This window comes from Lithobates pipiens, unplaced genomic scaffold (genome assembly GCF_037356315.1).
Source record: "Lithobates pipiens isolate NorthernLeopardFrog02 unplaced genomic scaffold, aLitPip1_a1.2 Scaffold_22, whole genome shotgun sequence".
Lineage (NCBI taxonomy): Eukaryota > Metazoa > Chordata > Amphibia > Anura > Ranidae > Lithobates > Lithobates pipiens.
Genome location: NW_027507784.1, coordinates 118,065,453 through 118,090,035, shown reverse-complemented (window position 1 = coordinate 118,090,035; position 24,583 = coordinate 118,065,453). Strand labels below are relative to the sequence as shown.

At 40.4% G+C, this 24,583-nt stretch overlaps 1 protein-coding gene across 1 annotated transcript in view; it reads left to right on the top strand.

Annotated features, from left to right (window-relative positions):
- The first annotated feature begins 3,330 nt into the window (after positions 1–3,330).
- The window catches only part of FRZB (frizzled related protein), a 47,323-nt gene continuing 26,070 nt past the window's right edge, over positions 3,331–24,583 (top strand). The window contains exons 1-2 of the mRNA XM_077448131.1: positions 3,331–4,167; positions 19,813–19,872. Coding sequence (XP_077304257.1) covers positions 3,702–4,167; positions 19,813–19,872 — 526 coding nt within the window. The 5' untranslated portion in view covers positions 3,331–3,701. The remainder of the gene's footprint in view (positions 4,168–19,812; positions 19,873–24,583) is intronic.

The window sequence follows — 24,583 nt, the reverse complement described above, 5'->3', positions numbered from 1 at the left end:
GGAAAATAAAAAACAGCATTTTTACTTGTACATGATTGGATGATAGAAATCAGCAGTGCTTCCCCTCATTTCAGATTTCCCTCTCAGATCTAAAGCGACGGCACTTCCAAGTGCACTTGTAGTGCAAAGTGGATTTGCCTTTAGTAAATCAACCCCATGGCGTGTTCACCAAAATCTCCATTAGCCCCAGGTTCACATTGAAGGCAGCTTTGAATTTGTGCTACTTCGGTGCGATTTCAAAGCCGCCAGTCAGTGCGACTTGCCAATATCTGTGCAATTTCATGCACAGATGTCAATGCAAGTCGCACATGAAATCGCCAAAGATAGTGCAGGAACCCTTTCAAAGTCGGTGCAAGTCTGAGTCGCAGCGATATGACAGTTCCATAACTAGAAATAGGGTGTGACTTGTCATGCGATATTGATCGGTCAAATCACATGACATGTTGCACCGGTGTGAACAGGGGCTTTAACTTTCGGCTGTAACTTTAGTAATGTACAGTATGTTACATGATTAAATCAACCAAAAGTCCTTCTGTGTCCCATATCAAAGTCTTGATTGTTTCCAGTGCCAATTTAGGAACAAAATAAATAAGCGATTCTGTGTGACAAATCAAAGTTTTTTTTTATTACATCTAGTGAATCTACACTTCTAATATATCTTTATATTGCTCTATTCAAATGAGTGCCCACGTTCCACCTTAAACTGAAATATCTATCTGTCTAAAGGAAAGCAAACGTTTGAGTTAGCAATGGCCGTACTCCATCAGAAAAATTCTTCTCAATCCTTCTAAACCCTAAAGCCTAGCACACACGATGAGATTATTGGACGAATGATCTTCTGTTTTTTTTTTTTTTTTTTTGGATTCTAGTCTCCATATCGAAAACAAATAGGTTACTAAAGTACGAAAATTCTCGTACAACAGAATAAAAATTCGGAAGTAATGTAATGTGCTGTAGTATATTTGTATTGTATTTTCTGGCGAAAACTAAACTGATTAAACGAAAATCGTACGAAAAAAAATTGTGTTTGTCCCTTTGGAAAATTTCGGACAACAGCTGTATAATAATGATCAGATCAGAAAAAGAAGCGGGGAATGCAAATAAAGTAAAATTATCATTAATATAAACGTAAAGGACCAAAAAGTATACTAAATCCATTTGCTTAAAATTGCCTGGAGACATGTTAGGAAAAGAGAGAGAATATGATATGAGTTTTTAGATGCCATATTGTTGTTATATATATTGATCTGATTTAAGAGCTGGAAGTGGTGGAATGTAAATTAATGAGGGAAGGTAGACAATATAGATGAAGAATAAATGGAGCCTCCATTAAAAGGTTTAAGTGTATCTCCAGTGTACCTTATTTTTGGTTTCAGTAAGATTGAGACTCCCTTTTTTTTTACTGTTATCTGGGGTTTCATAAGAAAGATTGCCCCCCACCCCACCCTCCTGCCTTGGTCACAAGGGTTTCATAGAACAGGTAGTGAGGGTAAATCCCCAACAGTAATGGTGTATAAACTTCTTTCAAAACATTTTTCTGGTGAAGCTGTTCTCACTGGGAAAGAAGGTGCGAAAAATCTGTCTTATAGAGCACTGGATAGCAATAAAAACCCAACTGGGGTGCTAATTCTTTCCCCAGGTTGCCCAGAACACAAACACAATTTGGGCTGGACATTCAGTTTAGTTGTAAGCATGTAGGTATATGTATTCATAACATTTTATCACTTGTTTATAATGTGGAAGGGGCGAAGAGTAGAATCGTATTTATGTATATATTGTATACAATGATTCACAACAATAGAGACAGTTGGATTGAGTGTTGTTGGAGATTATCTCTTCTTTTTGGACAAATTGGGCAGATTACTGGTTTGAAATTCTTTATTTGGATGGCAAATTTAGGAGAACAGGAGTACAGTGTTGTAGTTATTACAAGCGGCACTTTCTGAGGCATATAAAACACCGATCTGAAGCAATCTTGACCTAAATGGGGGAATTGACCTAATGGGGGCATATAAAACAACGATCTGACCTTAAAGGGGGGCATATAAAACAACGATCTGACCTTAAAGGGGGGCATATAAAACACTGATCTGACCTAAATGGGGGCATATAAAACACCGATCTGACCTAAATGGGGGCATATAAAACACTGATCTGACCTAAATGGGGACATATAAAACACTGATCTGACCTAAATGGGAGCATATAAAACACAGATCTGGCCTAAATGGGTGCATATAAAACCCCTGATCAGAAGCAATCTTGACCCAAATGGGGGTATTGACCTAATGGGGGCATATAAAACACCGATCAGACCTAAATGGGGGCATAAAAAACACCAATTTGACCAAAATGGGGGCATATAAAACACTGATCTTACCTAAATGGGAGCATATAAAACACTGATCTGACCTAAATGGGGGCATATAAAACACTGATCTGACCTAAATGGGGGCATATAAAACCCCCGATCAGAAGCAATCTTGATCTAAATGGGGGTATTGACCTAATGGGGGCATATAAAACACCGATCTGACCTAATGGGGGCATATAAAACACCGATCTGACCTAAATGGGGGCATATAAAACCGCAATCAGAAGCAATCTTGACCTAAATGGGAGTATTGACTTAATGGGGGCATATAAAACACCGATCAGACCTAAATGGGGGCATATAAAACCCCCGATCAGAAGCAACCCTGATCTAAATGGGGGGCATTTCAATGTAAATACACATTTGTGAAAATGAGGTTTACAAACTGTAGAGTATAGGAACAACACGGTAACAATAGCATACAGTTTGTTGAGTTGCACAAACAAATATCAACTACATAGAAAACAATTGTGCCCTGTTCACCCCATACATGTGTAGCGTTGTGAAGAAAAATACAGCTCATTAGAGCACATGCAATATTTAAGTTTATTAGATATATATATATATATATACTGTATATATATTTATACACATTTGTCTATAAACTTTTAAGTTCTTTTTCGTCCTAGCCTATACTGGAATGTATTCCCACACAATGAACTCCCTATAGACAGGTGGAGGAGTGAAGTGATATAACCCAGGTACAATTGCCTGTGCTAATACCCTATGTTTAAAAAGCAAAGTGAAAAGCAGTAGCAAAGATTTCCTAATGGCTTTTAGTTTACAGAGGCTTATGCTGGTGCTGGAATAGCTGGGTACTGTTCTCCAAACACAGCCCTATGTGATTTTTTGCTAATCCTTTCGGAAGTATAGGTGCAAGCTGAGTTTTGTAGGATTCCTAATGTACAGCAGGCGAGGATCTAGACAGGGGAGGGCGGAGGGGAGGGGTTGTGTGCCCAGGGACAGTGCTGGACTCAAAAGGAGCCAGGCATGAGCTGCAATCGCATTTATTTCAAACTTCTGCTCCAGGAGAGGAGAACAACAGACACTTTCTTTGCAGCTCTGCCTGCCTGGCCAAATGGATCTATTGTAATTTTTCCTTTAACTTTATTCTAGTGTTTGACCCTTGAGCTTTTTTTTTTTTTTTTTTTTTTTTTCTTTAATACTACTTTGCTACTTTTATTGATATATTGCTACTTTATCCAACTTGGATGTGAGTAGACAGCAGTCACGGTTTTCTGCTTCAAGGTACAACTTGCTTATAAGGTTTTTAAAGAAGTTGTGGGATCAAGTGAAGCCGTAAGTGACTGTTTCTTTAATATATATAATGAAGATGTCCCCTTTAGGGAGTTTTGGTGTTGCCTTGGTCATGCTGGGGGTATTAGCTGCTTTGCCCAGAGCTCAAGGTGCATCTTGTGAACCGGTCAGGATTCCCATGTGCAAGACCATGCCCTGGAACATGACCAAGATGCCAAACCACCTGCATCACAGCACCCAGGCTAATGCCATTTTGGCAATTGAACAGTTTGAGGGCTTGCTGGAGACAAAATGCAGCGAGGACCTGCTCTTTTTTTTATGCGCCATGTATGCACCCATCTGCACCATTGATTTCCAGCATGAACCAATCAAGCCGTGTAAGTCAGTGTGTGAGAGAGCCAGGACTGGCTGTGAACCAATACTGATCAAGTATCGCCATAACTGGCCGGAAAGTCTGGCCTGTGAGGAACTACCAGTCTATGACAGAGGAGTCTGCATCTCTCCAGAGGCCATCGTCACAGTGGAGCAGGGAACAGGTAGGACCGCTTTGTGTTATATCCCTACTGATTCTGAAGGGTTGATTTACTAAAGGCAAATAGACTGTGCACTTTGCAAAGCGCAATTGCTCCAGAGCTTAGTAAATGAGGTAAAGCTTAACTTTGCAAAGAATACCCAATCACATGCAAGGAAAAAAAATGCATTTTTGCTTGCACCTGATTGGATGATGGAAGTCAGCTTCTGCTCATTTACTAAGCTCTGTAGTAACTGATCTTGCAAAGTGCAACTGCACTTTGCAAAGTGCACAGTCTATTTGCCCTTAGTAAATTAACTCCTGAATGTCACATACGTTTAATAAGAAGACCATATATAAACATTTTGGCTATTAGATCTTATGGTCCTCAAATCAAATCAGTCACTGAGAAGAGCCAGATATGGTCATTGACCCAGGTTATCTGCTGAACTATTTTCAGTTCCTGTAAAGTTAAAGGATCGTTCCTTTTTTATATGAATAAAGAAAAGAATGAAGATCAATGACCAGAGATGTCCCAGTTACATTATGCTGTAAAATCTTTTCATCCAAAGCCATGCTTGGTCTTGCTACATTCCATGCACAAGATTTTCACAGGGTATGCTCCTAATAGTGCATTACTTGTGGATGTTGTCAACATTCTCTTAAATTATCTCTATATATTCAGTGCTTAGTATTAAAAGCAATTCCCCAAATCTTTTCTTTCATTCGGCATAATTTAATCACTCATAGTCATGTAACCATGCACAGAAGGGATGATTTATGAAAAGAGGAACAAACGGAAGCTGTTGCTCACACAATCCAGATTATGTAATCTAGTTTTTAGACAACATTAAATTGTTGCCAATGGTTACTAATCAGGTTTCACCAATATCCTATCGAAAGAAATATACAATCTGGTTGTAATGGACAACATCACCATTTTACTTCGCTCTAGTTTTCATAAATCAATTTATGCTAGTCTAATAAAAAGCTACAAAATATTACAACTTTCCAAAGTGAATTGTTTTCGCATTATATATTACAACTCATTAAGACATATTCACGGGATCTTGATGATAGAAAACCAACTCTGTCGTATTGATTTGTAGCTGTGAGCCCCTCTGCACAGACAACGCACATCAGTGAGAAGATTTGTGAAACAGGTGTCAAAATCTGAAAGTTGATTTTTAAGTGCAACTCATACCTTCAGGATCCATATTTGCCGTCTTATGAATGCCTGCATGCAGCCAATGGTTAATGAGTTACCAATATGGAGATTTCATAAATAATTTGGATGCTCTGTATACAATGCACAGGTTATTTGGAAACCATAAAAATGTATCTGGCAGTTCCCTATATAACAAGCACCAGTACATAAAGAAAAAAGTGAGCACACTGGGGTTGATTTACTAAAGGCAAATAGACTGTGCACTTTGCAAAGTGCAGTTCCAACCTGCAAGTGCAGTTGCTCCAGAGCTTAGTAAGTGAGCAGAAGCTCTGTTGACTTCCATCATCCAATCATGTGCAGAAAAAATGCAGTTTTTTTTTATTTTCTGTGCACGTGATTGGGTACTCTTTGCAAAGTGAAGCTTTGCCTCATTTACTAAGCTCTGGAGCAACTGCACTTGCAGAGGACAACTGCCCTTTGCAAAGTGCACAATCTTTTTGTCTTTAGTAAATCAACCTCACAGTATAGGTAAATATGTAATATGTAACATGTATAATATGTAATAATATGTAAGTTTCACAACCTTCTCAGAACTGAAGACTTCTGGGTTTGGGGGTGAGTATTGTATTAGGGACAGCTGAATCCAAGAAAAATGTTACAACTTGACACTGGTGGGCATATTTTCTTTGACTACAATAGCTGAGGGATAATGTCGCTCATACATTTTTTTTCTAGATACATTTGAAAATATACCCTTTTCTGGATACAGTTGCAAATATACCTGGGAATGTTGGTTGTAGATTGATAAATGCTAAGCTTAAAGTGTATCTAAAGCCAAAACCTTTTTTTTTTTGTCGTTTTGGATGGACTGGGTAGGCATTAGAACCCCTGCCAAGTTTTTACTGCTCAGCGTGTGCCCGCTGGGGGGATTCCTTCTTTTTGTTTGTCCTGGTAACCACCGTCACTAGGACTGAAAGTGAGGAAAAAACCCAAATTTGGACTTGTTACTGGAGAAAGATTGTTGGGTAAAAAAGCATGCAAAAATTAGCATTTTTCAGGGGCTCCTAATGAAGTCTATTGGGGCCAAAAACATGTGATCACATCCCAAAGGTGCTCTTTTTCAGGGCATCAAGTGACAGCACAATGCTCAGATGTGAAAGGGCACAATAAAATAACATGGACATCTGCGGTCGAGCATTGAAGTGTTACTGGAAACACATGTCAACCTGCTCAGGTGTGACTGGGAAGCATCTCCTTGTTGTGTCCACTTTGCCTGTTGTGGTTATATAACAAAAATAAGGGAAATTTCCCCAATGGTGCACAGATGGTAAAAACAAAATGTGAAAGTTTTTTTTTATTCTCTACTCTATCCAAAACAAAAACATGATTTGGCATTAGATAGACTTTAGGTGGCCATAGATGTTAGATGATGGTCTCCTGATCTTTCCTTTTTTGGCCAGATTCGATAATGACCATGGGGTCAATTCATTAAGGCTGCATTCACACCTGCGCGTCAAAGTTACGTGATTTTATTGTGTTTTTGCCACATTTTTACAGCGCTTTACATCGATTTTGCTGCGATTTTGCCACGATTTTGTTCAGGTCACCAATGTAAAAGGCAGAAAAACGCATGTAATCTGCCCCAAAGAAGCTCATGTTCTTTTTTGAGCTTAGGACATTTTTCAGGCGCTTTGCTTCAGGTGACAAAATGCTCAGATGTGAACAGGTGCCATTGAAATGAATGGGATTTTGCTTGTTAGGCGTATTTCAGGCGTTTTTTTCAAGCGTTTTACAAGCGTTTTATGAGCTGAAACGCTCAGGTGTGAATTCAGCCTAAGAGTTAAACAGCGACTCATAAAATATGGTAAAATACCGCATGCGGTAACAATTGTGCAAGTGTTTTATTCAATAAGAATTTTGTGTTAAATACCGAATGCGCCATTTGTCCAATTTAGCGGCAATTACCACATTATTTAATTGTTTAATTTAACTTTAATGAGCTGATTGCTAAGGAGCAGGCCAGGAACCAGCCACCGCATCCATAAAAAAGGATGGCTCATCAGCCATACGGGTCTGGTATGCATTTTAAGGGGAACCCCACACCAAAATGGAAAAAAAAACAGCGTGGGGTCCCCCCCAAAATCCATACCAGATCCTTATCCGAGTATGCAGCCTGGCAGGTCAGGAAAGGGGGGGCATGCAACTGCCCACCCCGCACCATACCAGGCCACATGCCCTCAAAATGGGGGAGGGTTGGAGCTCTGCCCCTCCCAACCCAAAGCCCCTTGTCTCCATGTTGATGAACAAGGGCCTCATCCGCACAACCGTGGCTGGTGGTTGTGGGGCTCTGCGGTCAGGGGTCTTATCGGAATCTGGAATCCCCCAGATCCTATACACCCCCATATGAATGAGTATTGGGTACAAAGTACCCTTACCCATTCACCAAAAAAGTGTTAAAAAGTAATAAAAACATGGAGACAGTTTTTGACACTTCTTTTATTAAAAAATAAAAAACAATGTCCCCCCCCGATATAAATCTATCGTCAATCAAAGCACTCACCTTCCCCCCATGTAGTGGGCATGTAGCCTGGTATGGTTTGGGGGGCCCCCCCTTTTCCAGACCTGCCAAGCTGCATGCTTGGATAGGGGTCTGGTATGGGGGGGCATGCCTTTTTTTTTTTTTACATTTTGGCATTTGACACTTTTTTAAAAATCATTTTTAATTGTTGAGTTTTTCTTTTACATTCGGGTTCCCTGCTGACAGCTGATGAGTCATCTGTTGTTAAGGACGTGGAGGCCGGATTCCCGGCCCGCTCCTTAGCAACCAGCTATTTGCCCCCTCAACCCCCATGCTGTTTTTTGACAAATACTGCATGTGATACCGTCAGCAAGACCCTAGTGATAAGAATCACATACTTTTTTACTCTCTGGTCCGTTTGTGAATTTGTGAAAAAGATGACCCAAAAAATATTAGTGTGGTTAGAAGAGCTTGCCCGGCTACACTTGTTTGTAGCCCATGCAAGAAATATCTGTCCTCTTTTTCGTCCACTGCCCTAAAAGTGACCCTGTATAGCAGAGGAACTGGCCCAGGAAAGACTGTGAAATAAATGCAGAGTGTGTGCATGTCCAATTTCTATGGCCTGCTTTACTTTTTCTTTCATTATGCTGACTCATGTATAAACCAAGCTACATCTGCGTCCGAGAGCCTTGATCTCATCTGTCTTTAATTTATCTGTCATAACTTTCCAGTTTATGGAGATAAAGCTTTGACATTAGAGTTTGCAAAATTGTTTCCCCTTTGCCTGACATCGGTTTATATACTGGGCAAGTCAATTTTAATTGAAGATAAAATGCAGATGGGAATATTTTCCCCACATAGGTCACCTTTTCAGTCACCCAGCTAATGTTAAGTCATTGTTATGTACAGTGTTTATTTAAGGATATACTTCTTCAATGTTCATTTTTAGCTTCAGAATCTCTCTGCACAGGTGACCTACAACAATGCTACAGCTCAGCATAGCACTCATATGAAATGACCGGTGATGCTTCTTTAGCATGGCATGGACTCCAATGATTGACTGGCCATGCTAATGTCAAATCAAGTTGATGTGCCAGTTCTTAAGACACTTACAAATGATCTGCAGTTGATGATATAAATGCGAATGAGGACCTTTGAGACACATTTTCAGTGGCTAGATCTCTGAGTACTGTACATGCTCATTAGCAGAACATCTGAGGCATTGTTACAGATAACATATATTGACCGTTATGTATTTTATAGTTTCCATTGCGTTTATTTAACCATGGGTATTTTGTGCGTTCCAGGCAGTGTCTACATAGTTAACTGCCATGATCACCATTATAACCTTTAATATGGGCTTTTTCACTTTGCATGTGTAACTAGGCCTCAACACAGAAAAAGTACATGTGCATTTTTTGGGCAACGCAGTGCACCACATACACATGCATGCCCTGTGGTATGCTAAAGTTCAGGTGCTGGTTGGTTTACACGGCATATGTGTATTGAGGTGACATATACAGTGCTTTGTTGTGCGCTATAGTATTATACTTTTAACATGCTTTGCTGTGCATGGAAATGTGCGATTTCAGCTTTAAAAGGGAACAAGCGCCTTGTAAAACAACGCATTCAATTTAAAATAGAAAAGAAAGCCATAAAATGTGTATATCCATCTATATATATATATATATATATATATATATATATATAAAAAACATTATAGATACTTTTTTTTCTTGTTTTTTTTTGTTATAAGATATAACAAAATCTCTGTTCTTGGCTGAATAAGGAGTTTAGAGAGGTGAGGGTAGAGAAACAGCCTAACACTGATCTTCCCAGTGAATGGCTGTGCAGGGGGCATGTCAGCGCAAGTCAGATCATTGGAGGACAGGCAGGCCATTCTCCCAGCACAGCCAGGAAACTTACCACGCTGGGGTGGATGTGATCACATGCCTAGCAGGAGGCCTGGCAGGATAACCAGATATTCAACATAAAGAAAGCAATGCAAAGAGACCAGGATCCTTTTTAACACAAGTACATACATGGTAAAACAGATACATATCAGAAATATGAAATGTTGGGGTAACATATTCTTTAACTGCTTCCCACCCACATCATTGTAAAATGATGGACAGGCAGGAATCCTATTGTTCTGGGAGGACTTCATATGACGCCCTCCCGAGAGCACGTCTTGCCGGGCTCCACCACAATCTGTCACCAGCTGGATCCACCGGATACAGCAGATAACTATATTGGCCTGTTCCCAATGTCATGTGACCACTGTGGCCAATCGCAGCAGATCACATGACAGTTGTAAACAATTAATGGCTTCCTTTCATGCCATTCATTGTATACAATTGTGTTGCTAGCTGTGATTGGTCACAGTGACCAATCACAACTAATCACAACATTAGACAGTGTCTACGCACTATCATTCAGTAAAAATATTTTCTTATAGCGGTGAAATTCATACCATGCACTTACTAAATACATCAGACTGTCTACTTTCTAAAAAAGTAATTTGATCAATTTTCAGATATATATACCATAGTTTGTGGACTCTATAACACTGATTTGGGTTATTTTCACCAAAGAAATGTAGCAGAACACAATTTGACCTAAATTTATGAAGAAATATGATTTATTTGCAAAATTTTATAACAGAAATGAAGAAACGCACTTTTTTTTAAAAAAATGTTTTTTTGTTCAGATAGCAAAAAATAAAAAACGCAGTGGTATAAAAAAAATTTATAAAAATTTCATATGGGTACAGTGTTGAATGACCACACAATTGTCATTCAAAGTGTGACAGCACTGAAACCTGAAAATTAGCCTAGGCAGGAAGGGGGTTATAGTGCCCAGCATTGAAGTGGTTAAAGTATAACCAAAGCTAGCTATATCTATAGCTATATCTGACCTGTGTTATCAGTGCTCAGGGGTTCTCACCAGACAGAATGCCTGGGACTCCAACACAAGGGTCATCTTTCCCCTCCTCAACTGTTGAGAGAGGATGAAGTGTTGGAGGAAAATCTTCATGATGATGAGAAGGAGGATCAGGAATCCTCTTTGTTCCACTTGATTCAGGACATTATCTTGTCATCTTTTTGTTCTTATCCTAAACATCCTAATGAAATCCTAATGAAAAAGGGAGTTTATTTTAGGTCTACAGCTATATTTTAAGAGTCTGATTTCCTCTTTGTTATGCCTGAGGCTCCTCATAAGAGTTTGGTTGATTCTTGATCCTTTATTTCTTGGTGGATTCATTTTTCAGGCCCAGTGTATCAAGGGCAAGGTTCCTCCTTTTCTGGTTAAGGCCTATGCCGCCAAGAATGTCAGTGCTTCCTGGAGAATTCAGCATTGAGCTTTTGTTGTTCAAGTTTGTAAAGCTGCAACCTGGTCTTCTCTTCACATGTTTACTAAGTCCTACCAAGTAGATGGTCTTGGACAGAAGGTCTTGCAGGCAGCCTTGGAGTGAGGTTCCTTCTGTTCTGTTTCAGGCATGTTGCTGACTCCTCATGCTTAGGTCTTTAGTACATCCCAGGTAGTCATAAATATCAAGTCCTCTGTGCCCTGTGATGTACAGTAAGAGTAAGCCCTTGTACACACGATCGGAGATTCAGACGGAATGTGTTTTTTCGGATATTTTCCGACTGTGTGTGGTATGCATCGGACTGTTTCCGTCGAAATATCTGTCGGACCAAATTTTCCAACTTGCCGGAAATATTTTCCGACAAAATGCTCCGATCGGACATACTCCGATCATGTGTAGAGAATTCCGATCGGACAAAGTGCCACGCATGTTCAGATCAAGATCCTACATCAAAGCTATTGGCTACTAGCCTGAATGTAGTCCCGTCGTAACGAAACAACGTCATCACGTTCTGAACGATCGGATTTTCCGACAACTTCGTCTGACCGTGTGTATATAACAGTTTCGGACAAAATCCCTCGGACAAAATCCGACGGATTTGGTTGTCAGAATCTCCGATCGTGTGTACGAACTTAGGATTTATGGTTTACCTGTAAAACCCCAATACTTAAACAATATATTTAGATGTTTGTATTTAGATGTTTGCCTTAAAATCAACGTTGCTTTAAATCTTCTCATGCTTTATGGAATCTATCAAACTATGAAATACCGTATATACTCGAGTATAGGCCGACCCGAATATAAGCCGAGGCCCCCAATTTACCCCCAAAAAAACTGGCAAACTTATTGACTCGTGTATAAGCCGAGGGTGAAACATGCCTGTCCATCCCTGTGTGTGTGTCCGTCCATCCCTGTGTGTCCGTCCATCCCTGTGTGTCCGTCCATCCCTGTGTGTCCGTCCATCCCTGTGTGTCCGTCCATCCATCCCTGTGTGTGTGTGTGTCCATCCATCCATCCATCCCTGTGTGTGTGTGTCTCCATCCATCCATCCATCCATCCCTGTGTGTGTGTCTCCATCCATCCATCCATCCATCCCTGTGTGTGTGTGTCTCCATCCATCCATCCATCCATCCCTGTGTGTGTCTCCATCCATGTGTGTGTGTGTGTGTGTGTGTGTGTGTGTGTGTGTGTGTGTGTGTGTGTGTGTGTGTCCAGCCTACCTTTGTCCCGAGCCTCCGTCCCGTGCCTTGCCTCCTTGCCTCCGTCCCGTGCCGTGCCTTGCCTCCTTGCATCCGTCCCGTGTCGTGCCTTGCCTCCTTGCATCCGTCCCGTCCCGTCCCGTGCCGTGCCGTGCCTTGCCTTGCCTCCGTCCCGTGCCCTCTTCGTCGGCGGCCATTGTAAAATTCAAAAGCTGCGCCGCCGCCTTCGCCTGTGATAGGCGGAACACTGAATTTCCCAGCAGCCTGTGTTCCGCCTATCACAGACGTCGTATCATCCTCGTCCGTAGTACGAGGATGATACGATGTCCGTGATAGGCGGAACACAGGCTGCTGGGAAATTCAGTGTTCCGCCTATCACAGGCGAAGGCGGAGCCGGAGGCGCGGCTTTTGAATAGAATGGCCGCTGTCTGTCTGCTCGACACGCTGATCGAGCGGGCAGACAGCGATGACTCGAGTATAAGCCGAGGGGGGCACTTTCAGCCTCAAAAAAGAGGCTGAAAATCTCGGCTTATACTCGAGTATATACGGTAATTTAAATTATTTACTAGTACATTGACAAATTCCCAAATCTAGTGCTTTCATATTGAACTATGGTTTTGTATACCATCATATATTTCACCACCTTGCTGCATTATGTTTAGCTCTTTTGAGTTTTTCACGTTTTACTGGTTGCCATGGGTGATCTGGGCACACAGGATACCCCTATACATACAAAATTGTTGGAATGTTGGAATTACCAAAATCAGATTGTAACTGACAGTCATGCGTAATGCAATTTACAGCATCCTTAACAAATAATGCTTATGAATGTTTCTATACAAAATGTATAAACATGTGTGGTCTATTTTTTCCAGGGTAGAAGGAACAGGTTCACATTACAAGATCAGTAAATTTAAAATAATCCCTAATGTGACAAGACAAGAATGAGAGAAAATCTAGCCTTTTAACAACTGTGAAGTAGGATGTCCCCATTTTAATATTTCCATCATCTTCTGTTTTTCTGACTGCAGTGGGATATCCTGTCCCTTTTTTGTGCTGGGGATAGAACAGGAAGTCTGGTGAAATATCCCCCCAGGGGACATAGCAACAAAAACCTAACATGCTTTAAAGTGTATTTTTGCTTATCCCATGTAGGGCAACACAGCCAAGAGCTTTTGTGTGAAAAGCTCAAGACATTCTCAGAATTGAATAGACAGATCCTGAATGAGGGACTTTCAGTGTAACAAATGTGTTTCTCGATAAGAGGCCAAACTCCATTGTAAGAAGTATCTTTGAATATATTTTATTTACTGACCCATATTGCATTAGATTCTTTATTTTGGGTTACTTATTTTGATTACCTGCAGTGAGGTTAAGAATCACTATGATATGCGTATGGAGCCCACACATACTTTAGACCAGTTTAGGCCCCTTTCACACTAGCTCCTGTGAGCTTTTTAGGCTGAACCCAATCGGACCCTCCAGTCTCCTCTAGCATTGTCAATGGACATGTTTCCGTTGACAACCGCTGATATCCGATCTGATCCAATCTGCTAAAAACAGATTACTTCTAAGCCAGGTACCGCTAAATACATTTAACAACCCAAAGGGTTTCTACACAGCCAAGTTTGTAATGCTGGGGTACCTGTGCCAAAAAACACCCCTAACTTGCTTGATGAAGTTGACAGTCCACTCACTTTGCTCTCTCCTCCTACCAGTATGATTCCTTACAGTACATATGCATGCTACAGAGCCTGCTTCAATCCTAGTGAGTCCACTTCCTCCCCTTATTATATTAAACAGGATTTATATAGCGCCAACAGTTTACGCATCACTTTACAATATAAAAGAAGCCAGTACAGCAACACTACAATTCAATACAAGAGGGTTAGGAGGGACCTGTTCCTGCAAGCTTACAATCTAATAGGGAGGGGCTGGTGAAACAAAAGTTAGTAACTGTGAGGGATGAATTGATGAGGGAAGTCGAAGATTCAGTTGTTAGCTGAAGGCAGGATGGGCCTCCCTGAAGAGATGAGTTTTCAGGAAATGCCTAAAAGTGTACAGAGTAGGAGATAACTGGACAGATTTGGGTAATGAGTTCCAGAGGATGGAAGAGGCTCTTGAGATGAGCATGGGAGGAGGAGACAAGGGAGCTAGAAAGCAGAAGGTCTTGGGAGGAGTGGAGAAGACAGTTTGGGTGATACTTGGAGACAAGATTGGTGATGTAGCTCAGGGCAGAGTTGTGAATGGCTTTGTATGCTATTGTTTGTGTTATGAATTTTATTCCTTGGGCAATGGGAAGCCATTGAAGGGATTGGCAGAGAGGGGTGGCAGACTCTGAACAGTTGGTAAGGTGGATGAGTCTGACAGCAGCATTCATAATAGACTGAAGAGGGGATAATTTGTGGAGAGGTAGGCCAATGAGGAGGGAATACAATATATATATATATATATATATATATATATATATATATATTTTCTCAAACAAAAGTTTTTTTTATTGAGCATAGGTAAAATGACAAACAGTTCCAAAGCACAAGTTATACATAAAGTCTGCGTGGCACTGCTCCCATGTAAATACCAAGATATCACATCAAGTAAACCCACCCGCAAACAAACATCTCCCCTCATTCTAGTAAGTACAGGTTCTCTGTGACGCTACTCTACATGGTCAAACAGGTAACCACCATAAATCCTTAGATTTATCCACGTGTCCCCCACTAGCTTTAAAATAATCGATCATACACCAGATCCACCGGGGCCAAGCCAGGAACACTTAGCCATGGGGCGGGAATACAATAGTTAATGTGGCCCCTCCCTCTTGTAGTCTGATTTCTGCTGTACCCAGGATTATATCAGGCTATCGAGACAAACTTACACTAGCTGCAATCAAAAATTCATTTAGTGCTTGTATGTAAAGTGTATGTCCAGACAAAACATTTTTTTAGGTTTTGGATAGAGTGGGAAGACTTAGAAACACTGTCATGTTTTTACTGGTGTCTGGGACTTCATTAGAGAGACTTGTTATTATAACAGTATTATAACAGTAAATGAGGGGATGGCTCTCTAAAGCAGTCCTTGGTGTCAGGAAAAGATTGACAGGGTTCTAAACCTTCATCACAGTTTAAAGGAATAGATAATTGCAGTAATTGGTGTTTTTTCATATCTGCTTGGAATACAATTTTTCAGACGTTTTCTGCATGTCCTCATTACCCCTCTGATAGGTATTGCCCTTGGACCCCCCTAATCAGCTTTTTAAGCAGAGCTGCTACACTTTTCCAAGGCTACCACTATCTTCTTTCTGGATCTTCCCTGTGAAATCTATTGTTTTTTTTAACCACTTGCTTACTGGACACTTAAACCCCCCTCCTATCCAGAACACTTTTCAGCTTTCAGCACTGATGCACTTTGAATGACAATTGCGCGGTCACACACCACTGTACCCAAATTATTATTTTTTTTGCCACAAATAGAGCTTTCTTTTGGTGGTATTTGATCACCTCTGTGGTTTTTATTTTTTATTAAAAAAATGTAAAAAGACAACATTTAAAAAAAAAAATGTAATTTTGTTATAAAAAAATGTTAATTTTTTTTTAACATTTTGTATAACTTTTTAAAAAAATTTTAAAAAATTTTGTTATAACATTTTTTAAAACAGGTAATTTTTGTCTGTCATTAATGTACGCTGATGAAGCAGCACTGATGGGCACTGATAGGTGGCAGTGATGGGCACTGATGGGTGGCAGTGATGGGCACTGATCAGTTACACTGATAGGCAGTACTGCTAGGTGGCACAAATTGGCACCACTGATGGGCATTGATAAGTGGCACATGTGGGCAATGATAGATGGCACTTGTGGGCACTGTCAGGTGGCAATGGCAGGTGGCATAGATGAGGCATAATTGCCTCTTCCTCTTAGAAACCAATGTCCCTTGCAGATGAGTCGGTAATCTGATTTTTTTTTCTCCTCCGCTGACAGCATGAGGAGAAAAAAAAAAAGATCACTGAGCTTTTGTTTTGATCATGTGATCAGCTGTCATTGGCTGCCAGCTGATCACATGGTAAGGGAGTGTCTCAGTCTCAGTGACTCGATGATCACAGTGCACAGGCCGTGCACAGGGAGCATGCACAGGGGAGGCCGTCATATGACGGCTTCCCGGAAATTCAGGTCCACGCTGTGGCCGTCATTCGGCTATAGCGCGGATGTCAAGAAGTTAAAAGAGTTTTGAGTCCAGATTAAAGCCTAAGTGCAGGCAAAATAAAAACACAAAAATCAGCAAAAGGGACATAATTTACAGCTAGTAGAATGTTACCCTTGTACTGATGCCTCTTCTGTTTTGTAAAAAGTACTCCTCCATCGATGCCCCACAGCCTCCCCACCCCTGCTGCCATAATCTTCCGGTGCAATGGGGTTTAATAGAACTATGGGTGCTGTCACAGTCTCTCATCAAGCATGCCTGAGTAAGAACGCCATTTCTGCTCAGCTCCTCCAATGTTTGCAGCTGTACTACAGCTTATATGAATGAAAAGTGATCTATAAATGGAAGGGGGAGGATATTTCAATCACCTGTCCATCCCCATTCATAGATCCTGTTTCATTCATAGAAGCTATAGTATGGAATATATGAATGGGCAGGCGGGCATAGTTAGGCACTTTTGATAAGAGCCGCCCACAGTTCTATTAAACCCTGTCACACTGGAATATTCCAGCAGCAGGATGAGTTGGGGCATGGATGGAGGAAGAGTGCATCTAACAGAATAGACATCAGGACAAGGGACACATACTACAGTTAAGTTATGTCCTTTAAGCTGATTTTTGTGTTTTTTTAACTTTGGCTGCATTTAGGGTTTAAATGTATAAAACACAGCCTGTTATTTGATCTATTGTATCATTTTTTAAGGCACTATTCATCATTTAAGGCAGGCCATACATGGGTCGAATTTTGAAAGAACTTTCTTTCGAAACTCTTATCTAAGAATTTTAGTTCGGATTTCGCACCATTAGTGGGATGCAGCAACAGCCGATTTTCATGCGGCCATCGAATTTGAGTAATCAGACATGTTGGAAATTTTTTGAAAAACAAACGATTTTCTAATCAATAATGGGAGAATTGTGCGAGAAATGTAATCGAAAAAATAAATGTGCATGTGTAAGAAAAGAAAATTCTTGGAAAGAAAAGAAGATTCCCAGCCACGAAAATTCTTTTCTGTAGCAACATGAGATGAGATTGAAGGCTTGAATTTCAAAATCAATAGTGGCACCATCAGATCACAAAATGCACAAATGTTCTGATTTTCAAAAGAAAATTCTTTGTATGGCCAGCCTAACAATGGTATTATTCCATGAACTCATGTTTTAGGGGGAAGCATTTTTTGTCCAATTTCCTAATTATGTAGGATACAAAAAGAAAAATATATTTATCAGAAAGGCCTATACTATCCAGGTGTCAAGGGGCTGCCACATCCCAATATTGCTAGAACTAAAATGGGGGAAAATGGATGGGACTTTGGAGGCACCAAAATTTTAACATTTTAAATATTTGTATCAAAAAAGTCTCAATTTCAAATCATTGTTTCAATTCCATGTGTCTTTTGGTGCCTCCAAAGTCCCGTCAATTTCCCCCCTTTTTATGTAGGATACAAGATATTTATAAAGAAGTTTCAGAATAATAATTTGATGTTGTGTTTGGTTGTAATGAACAAATATTGTTTCCCCTTTATAGTGAGCACAGTTTTGTGAGAACTAAAAATGCCCAGTGCTTTACAAAATATAGGGGGACAGTACAGTTACAATACATTTTAAGGCAAGAGGGTTAGGAGGTCACTGTATGTAATAGCTTACAACCCAGAATAGACATGTAAAGCCATGTGTGTGCCTCTACTACAACTAGTTGGCTTCTACGGAGCCTGAGCAGTGTCTCCATCCTCCAGCTCCATACAAGTATGCATAAAAACATGCAGTCAGCAAGGAGCAGCCATGTCTGAGAGGGATCCGTGTCATAGACAGATGGATCACCCATTCTAAAAACACAATGGATGCCCCCACTGTCTATACAGGGCACCAAGAGATGTGATCAGTACTGTAACTATGTAGTCTGAGCAAGGCACATGTACTTTTACAAAGTTCAGCACCTGGTCACTTGAAGAATATAATCTATTGAGTTAATTTCCATCCGTCTGTTGTTTGTAATATAGAACATCAGGTTCCAGCATATTGCACAGGCCACACGTAAACTGGTCTCAGGGCCATTGCAAGGATTTTTGCCTATACGGGCAATGGTGAATTTTATTTAGATGGGACTCTTTTAGGGGACTGCTAATTGGTGCTGAAGGTGTGAAGACCCCCCCCTCCAGGCGCCTTAAGGCAGCTGCCTTAGATGCCTTATGCTGGTGCCAACCCTGCCTGGTCTTAGTTGTAGCCAAATATGGTTCGATCATGCCCACCCACCATATAAGCAGGCAAGGTGAGGGAGGTAATAACAGCCAAACTGGATTGCTACAGACGTCTAAATGGAAATACATAGTAACAATATCATAAGACATTAAACAAATATGACAAATGGTTATCACTACCTTGCCAGAAGCAGTAATGCAGTGCTTTAGTCATAGCATTAGCACAGCAGAAATAAGAAAAGATGCAGATAGACATTAAAGACTGTAGAGAGATACAAGCCCCACCAACATATTTCATAACAGAATATACAAGTTTTAGGGCCTCTGGCTTTTATGGAGAAGATCAAGTCTGGTGTGCAGTCACCTTGGGATATACAATATTTCACATAGTAGATGTTGTACTTGCCAATTGGAATAAGTGCCAGTTTACATACTTTTTTGCGACTTTGATGTTTGTTCTACAGAAGATTCCTAGACAGGACAAAAGTTTAAGATGCAAGTTTATGTATCCTTATATATCCTAATATTCAGTATATTAGTATGTACCTGTATGTGCCTTGAAGGGGTTAAAAAAAAGCAGCTCTGGCTGCAATACTCCCTGTCATCTGCAGTAATTATTTTCCGCCATTAACTTTCTTCAGTAGTCCAGATCGCATGACACCCAGTGATATTTAACCCAGAGAACTGAGGATCTTATGGGAGTCTTAAGGGTGCCATGGGCCCTCCTACTGAGGAGGCATCACCACAGTACCCTGCTCTTACAATGTAATAATGCAGTCAGTGCCACTACACTGTCACTGCCACAATCCATTAGCAAACTATTAGTATTTCACATTTGTTGGCACAATTTGTCAATTTGTGAGTAGTTGCTTTGGAAAATATAAGCAGTTCTGTTAGAAAGTATTTGCTAAGTATGAACCAATACAATAATATGATTCTTGAAAATGTGATAAATAATGATATGAAAAAATAATTGAGCATCTAATAATAACAAAACCCCTGTATGTTTTTACTTTTCCAGAATCAATGCAAGACGTCCCAACGGACTCAAACAATGGGAACTGTGGTGGAGCTGTCAGTGGTGAGTGTATTTTAATCTAAATGCAAAAAAATAGTGAACTATATTGTTCTCATTACCTGGTTTTAGTAGGTAAAATACAGGTAAATGACACTGCAATATTAAACTTTGGAAAGCATTACTATCTATCTTCTTTTAATTTAAAGTGGAGTTCCACCCAAAAGTGGAACGTCCGCTTTAAACACTTCTCACCCCCTTACATGCCATATTGACATGTCTTTTTTGGGGGGGGATGGGTACCTTCTTTTTAGAGAGACTTCCTTCCGCTTCTCGGCTGCCTAGGTGACTCTTTCTCTCCCCCTAGGTTGGCCCCTCCCTCCCTGCAATCTTCTGGGACATGTCACAGGTCCCAGAAGATTGCCTGGCCAATAGCAGAGTGCAGCATGACTTGTGCACGTGCAGTGCGCGCTTGGCCATAAACTGTCATGGCCGGGTGCCCACAGTTGCTATGACGGTGCCGCCGAGAGGAGGGGAAGAGAATGGAAGCTTCTTTTTGTAGCTGCTGACTTTTAATAAACTAAAAAACGAGTGGAACTCTGCTTTAAGCAAAATGCAAAACATTATTTACAGAGAGATTATAAACCATATTCAATAAAGAGTTCTTCCTGAGTGTACTTTTCTAAAGGAATTAAACAGAATACACTCTACTGAAGTCAGACCACTAAAAAATGAATCCTGATTTGCTATGGGTTACTGAGATTACATTGTATCTAATGCTCAAACATTTTTGTTTTAGTTTTTAATAGTGTTAAAACCCCTGCCTGACCCTCCTGGATAACTTAGATCAGGCTTCTTCAGGCTTTATAAAGCCTATAAAATGGATCTAAGTTGTCCCAAAAGCTTGAAGCTTTAAAGTGGTTGTATACCCACTTTTTTAACTTTTACCTACAGGAAAGCCTATAATAAGGCTTACCTGTAGGTAAAAAAAATATCTCCTAAACCTGTACGGTTTAGGAGATATTCCCCTCGGTATGCGCCGCTGACTGCAGCGGCGCATGCGCACAAGGGGGTTCTCTCCGTGAAAATCCGTCAGCGCTCGTCCGGCCGGATTTAAATCTCCCGCGCGCATGCGCGGGAGTGACGATATCGCGGCTCCGGCCGGAGCCGCGATACCCGGAAGAGACGCCGAGGGAGCATGTCGGCTCCCTCGGCGTGGATCGGGCGAGATGTCGGGGCCTCGTTCTAAGGTAAGTATTTCATAATGAGCTAGTATGCGGTGCATACTAGCTCATTATGCCTTTTGCTTTGCAGGTTTAAAAAAAATAAATAAATTGCGGGTTTACTACCGCTTTAATAACTTAAAGTGTTAAACCCATAACAATAAAATTGGGCTGCTTATGCAGTAAAGCATGCTTGTTATACTGACTGTGGAACTTAAGGGGTTAAACCTGCGTATTGTGTAAAAAGTCTGTTTGATCCTGTCTTTTGATCCTTCCTTTCATCCACAGTCCCCAATCCATCTCCTGATAGAACAGAGTCTTGGGGGCACTCTGCACATGCTCAGTTTGGTGTGTATTGCTAGAGAGTTTTTTTTTTTTTGGGGGGAAAGCGCATGTGATCAGCACAGGGCCAATCAGCAGTGTCCAGACAGAGGGTCAGGGGTCATGCAGCCTCATAGGACAGTCAGAGGAGAATGAAAACTCCTCCTACAAGCTTTAACCAGACACTGATAGAAGTCACAAGACTGCTATACACTGCTGACGAGAAATTGTATTTAGCAGTTTAAATTTTCTAAAACAATTACATCTCCATGTTCTGTGGGAGACCAGATATACTGAATGCAGGGTCCTGGGGTTTAGTAACACTTTAAGTTAACCAATAAAGGGTATCACTTAAATTACATCAAACTCCTACTTTTATGCCACTAATATTTCCCAATAGAAATATATGTCCCTAGCACCTGACTCCTATATGAGACCATATTTATTTATGGAAATAATAAACCAAATTAAAATTCCCCTTTTTTGAACCTTATCTCATGTAAATATTGGCGATCAAGTAAACCTTTTCCATTAAACCTGCTTATTTGTTCCTTCCCACACTGTGATCCCCCTGCCTTAATCTCATTGTCTCTGCATACCATAATTGCACTTCTGACTCGGCTCATGTTACTTGTGGCTGCTCTTTAATTATGCTGAGACCTGATATGTTTTACATGAAAAACCTGATGTGATTAAAAGTGGCTGGAATGACAACTTCTTTTCTTTTATTTTGACACTTTTTTGGCTGTGAAGATTTGCTGGCTCCATTTGTCATCTGGTTCTCTAACATCTATGTAGGAATTATTATTAGTTTCTGATCAACAAAGAATATACAGTACAGGCATACCCCACTTTTAAGTACACAGTGGGGTTTATTTACTAAAGCTGGAAAGTGCAAAATCAGGCACACTTCTGCATAGAAACCAATGAGCTTCCAGGTTTTATTTTATTACCAAAGCTTAATTGAACAAGTTGGGGTTAGAAGCGCGTTGGTTTTTATGCAGAAGAGAGACGGATTTTGTACTTTCCAGCTTTAGTAAATAAACCCCATTGTGTACTTAAAAGTGGGGTATGTCTGTATATATATATATATATATATATATATATATATATATATATATATATACAAACACAGTTGTGCTTATAAGATTACATACCCTGGCAGAATTTATGATTTCAGAGAATATAAATGATAACACAAAAATGTTTCTTTGACACATGGTTAGTGTTTGGCTGAAGCTATTTATTATCAATCATAACCATCCTCACCTGTGATCCGTTTGCTTGTAATTAGTGTGTGTGTATAAAAGGTCAATGAGTTTCTGGACTCCTGGCAGATCCTTGCATTTTTCATCCAGTGCTGTGCTGACGTTTCTGGATTCTGAGTCATGGGAAAAGCAAAAGAATTGTCAAAGTATCTGTGGGAAAAGGTAGTTGGACTGTATAAAACAGAAAAGTGATATAAAAAGATATCCAAGGAACTGAGAATGCCAATCAGCAATGTTCTAACTCTAATCAAGAAGTGGAAATTGAGGGGTTCAGTTGAAACCAAACCACAGTCAGGTAGACCAACTAAAATTTCAGCCACAACTACCAGGAAAATAGTTTGAGATGCAAAAAAAAACCCCACAAATAACTTTTTAAGTTAAGTAAGTAACTTCTATTCAAGTCGGTTACGACAATGAACTGCAGTCAGGCCAGATGAGGATGACAAGCATGCAGATGAGCTTCCCTGAGACGGTTTCTTATAGTTTGTGCAGAAATTCTTTGGTTATGCAAACCGATTGTTGCAGCAGCTATCCGGGTCGCTGGTCTCAGATGAATTTGGAGGTGAAGATGCTGGATGGGGAGGTCCTGGGCTGGTGTGTTTACATGTGGTCTGCTGTTGTGAACCCGGTTGGATGTACTGCCAATCCTCTGAAGCGCCTTTGGCGACAGCTTATGGTAGAGAAATTAACATTCAATTAAAATACAACAGCTCTGGTGGACATTCCTGCAGTCAGCATGTCAATTACATGCTCCCTAAACTTGCAACATCTGTGGCATTGTGCCGTGTGATAAAGATGCACATTTTAGTGTGGCCTTTTATTGTGGCCAGCCTATGAGACACCTTTGCAATAATCATGCTGTCTAATCAGCATCTTGATATGCCACACCTCTGAGGTGGATTAGTTACATAGTTACATAGTTAGTCAGGTTGAAAAAAGACACAAGTCCATCTAGTTCAACCATAAAAATAAATAAATAAATAAAAAATAAAATCAAACAATCCCATATACCCAATTCTATACGCATAGTTGATCCAGAGGAAGGTGAAAAATCCCAGCAAACATTGATACAATTTGCTACAGCAGGGTAAAGAAAATTCTTTCTGATCCGCAAGAGGTAATCGGATTTTCCCTGGATCAACTAAATGTTAGTATCCAAGTATATTTTTTGCATTTAGGAAAGAATCCAGGCCTTTCTTAAAGGGGTTTTAAACCCTCATGGTTTTTCACCTTAATGCATTCTATGCATTAAGGTGAAAAATATTCTGTGGTGCTGCAGTCCCCCTGAGCCCCTGTTTTACTTACAGTGCCTTGCAAAAGCATTCACCCCCTTGGCATTTTTTCGTGTTTTGTTGCCTCACAACCTGGAGTTAACATGGATTGTTTGAGGATTTGCTTCATTTAATTTACAGATCATGCCCACAACTTTGAAGATATATATATACAGTGCCTTGCGAAAGTATTCGGCCCCCTTGAACTTTTCAACCTTTTGCCACATTTCAGGCTTCAAACATAAAGATATAAAATTTTTCTTTTTTGTGAAGAATCGCCAACAAGTGGGACACAATTGTGAAGTGGAACGAAATCGATTGGATTTTTGAAACTTTTTGAACTAATAAAAAAATGAAAAGTGGGGCGTGCAAAATTATTCGGCACCCTTGCGTTAGTACTTTGTAGAGCCACCTTTTGCTGCGATTACAGCTGCAAGTCGCTTGGGGTATGTCTCTATCAGTTTTGCACATCGAGAGACTGAAATTCTTGCCCATTCTTCCTTGCAAAACAGCTCGAGCTCAGTGAGGTTGGATGGAGAGCAATTTTCAGCTCTTTCCACAGATTCTCGATTGGATTCAGGTCTGGACTTTGACTTGGCCATTCTAACACCTGGATACGTTTATTTGTGAACCATTCCTTTGTAGATTTTGCTGTATGTTTGGGATCATTGTTTTGTTGGAAGATAAATCTCCA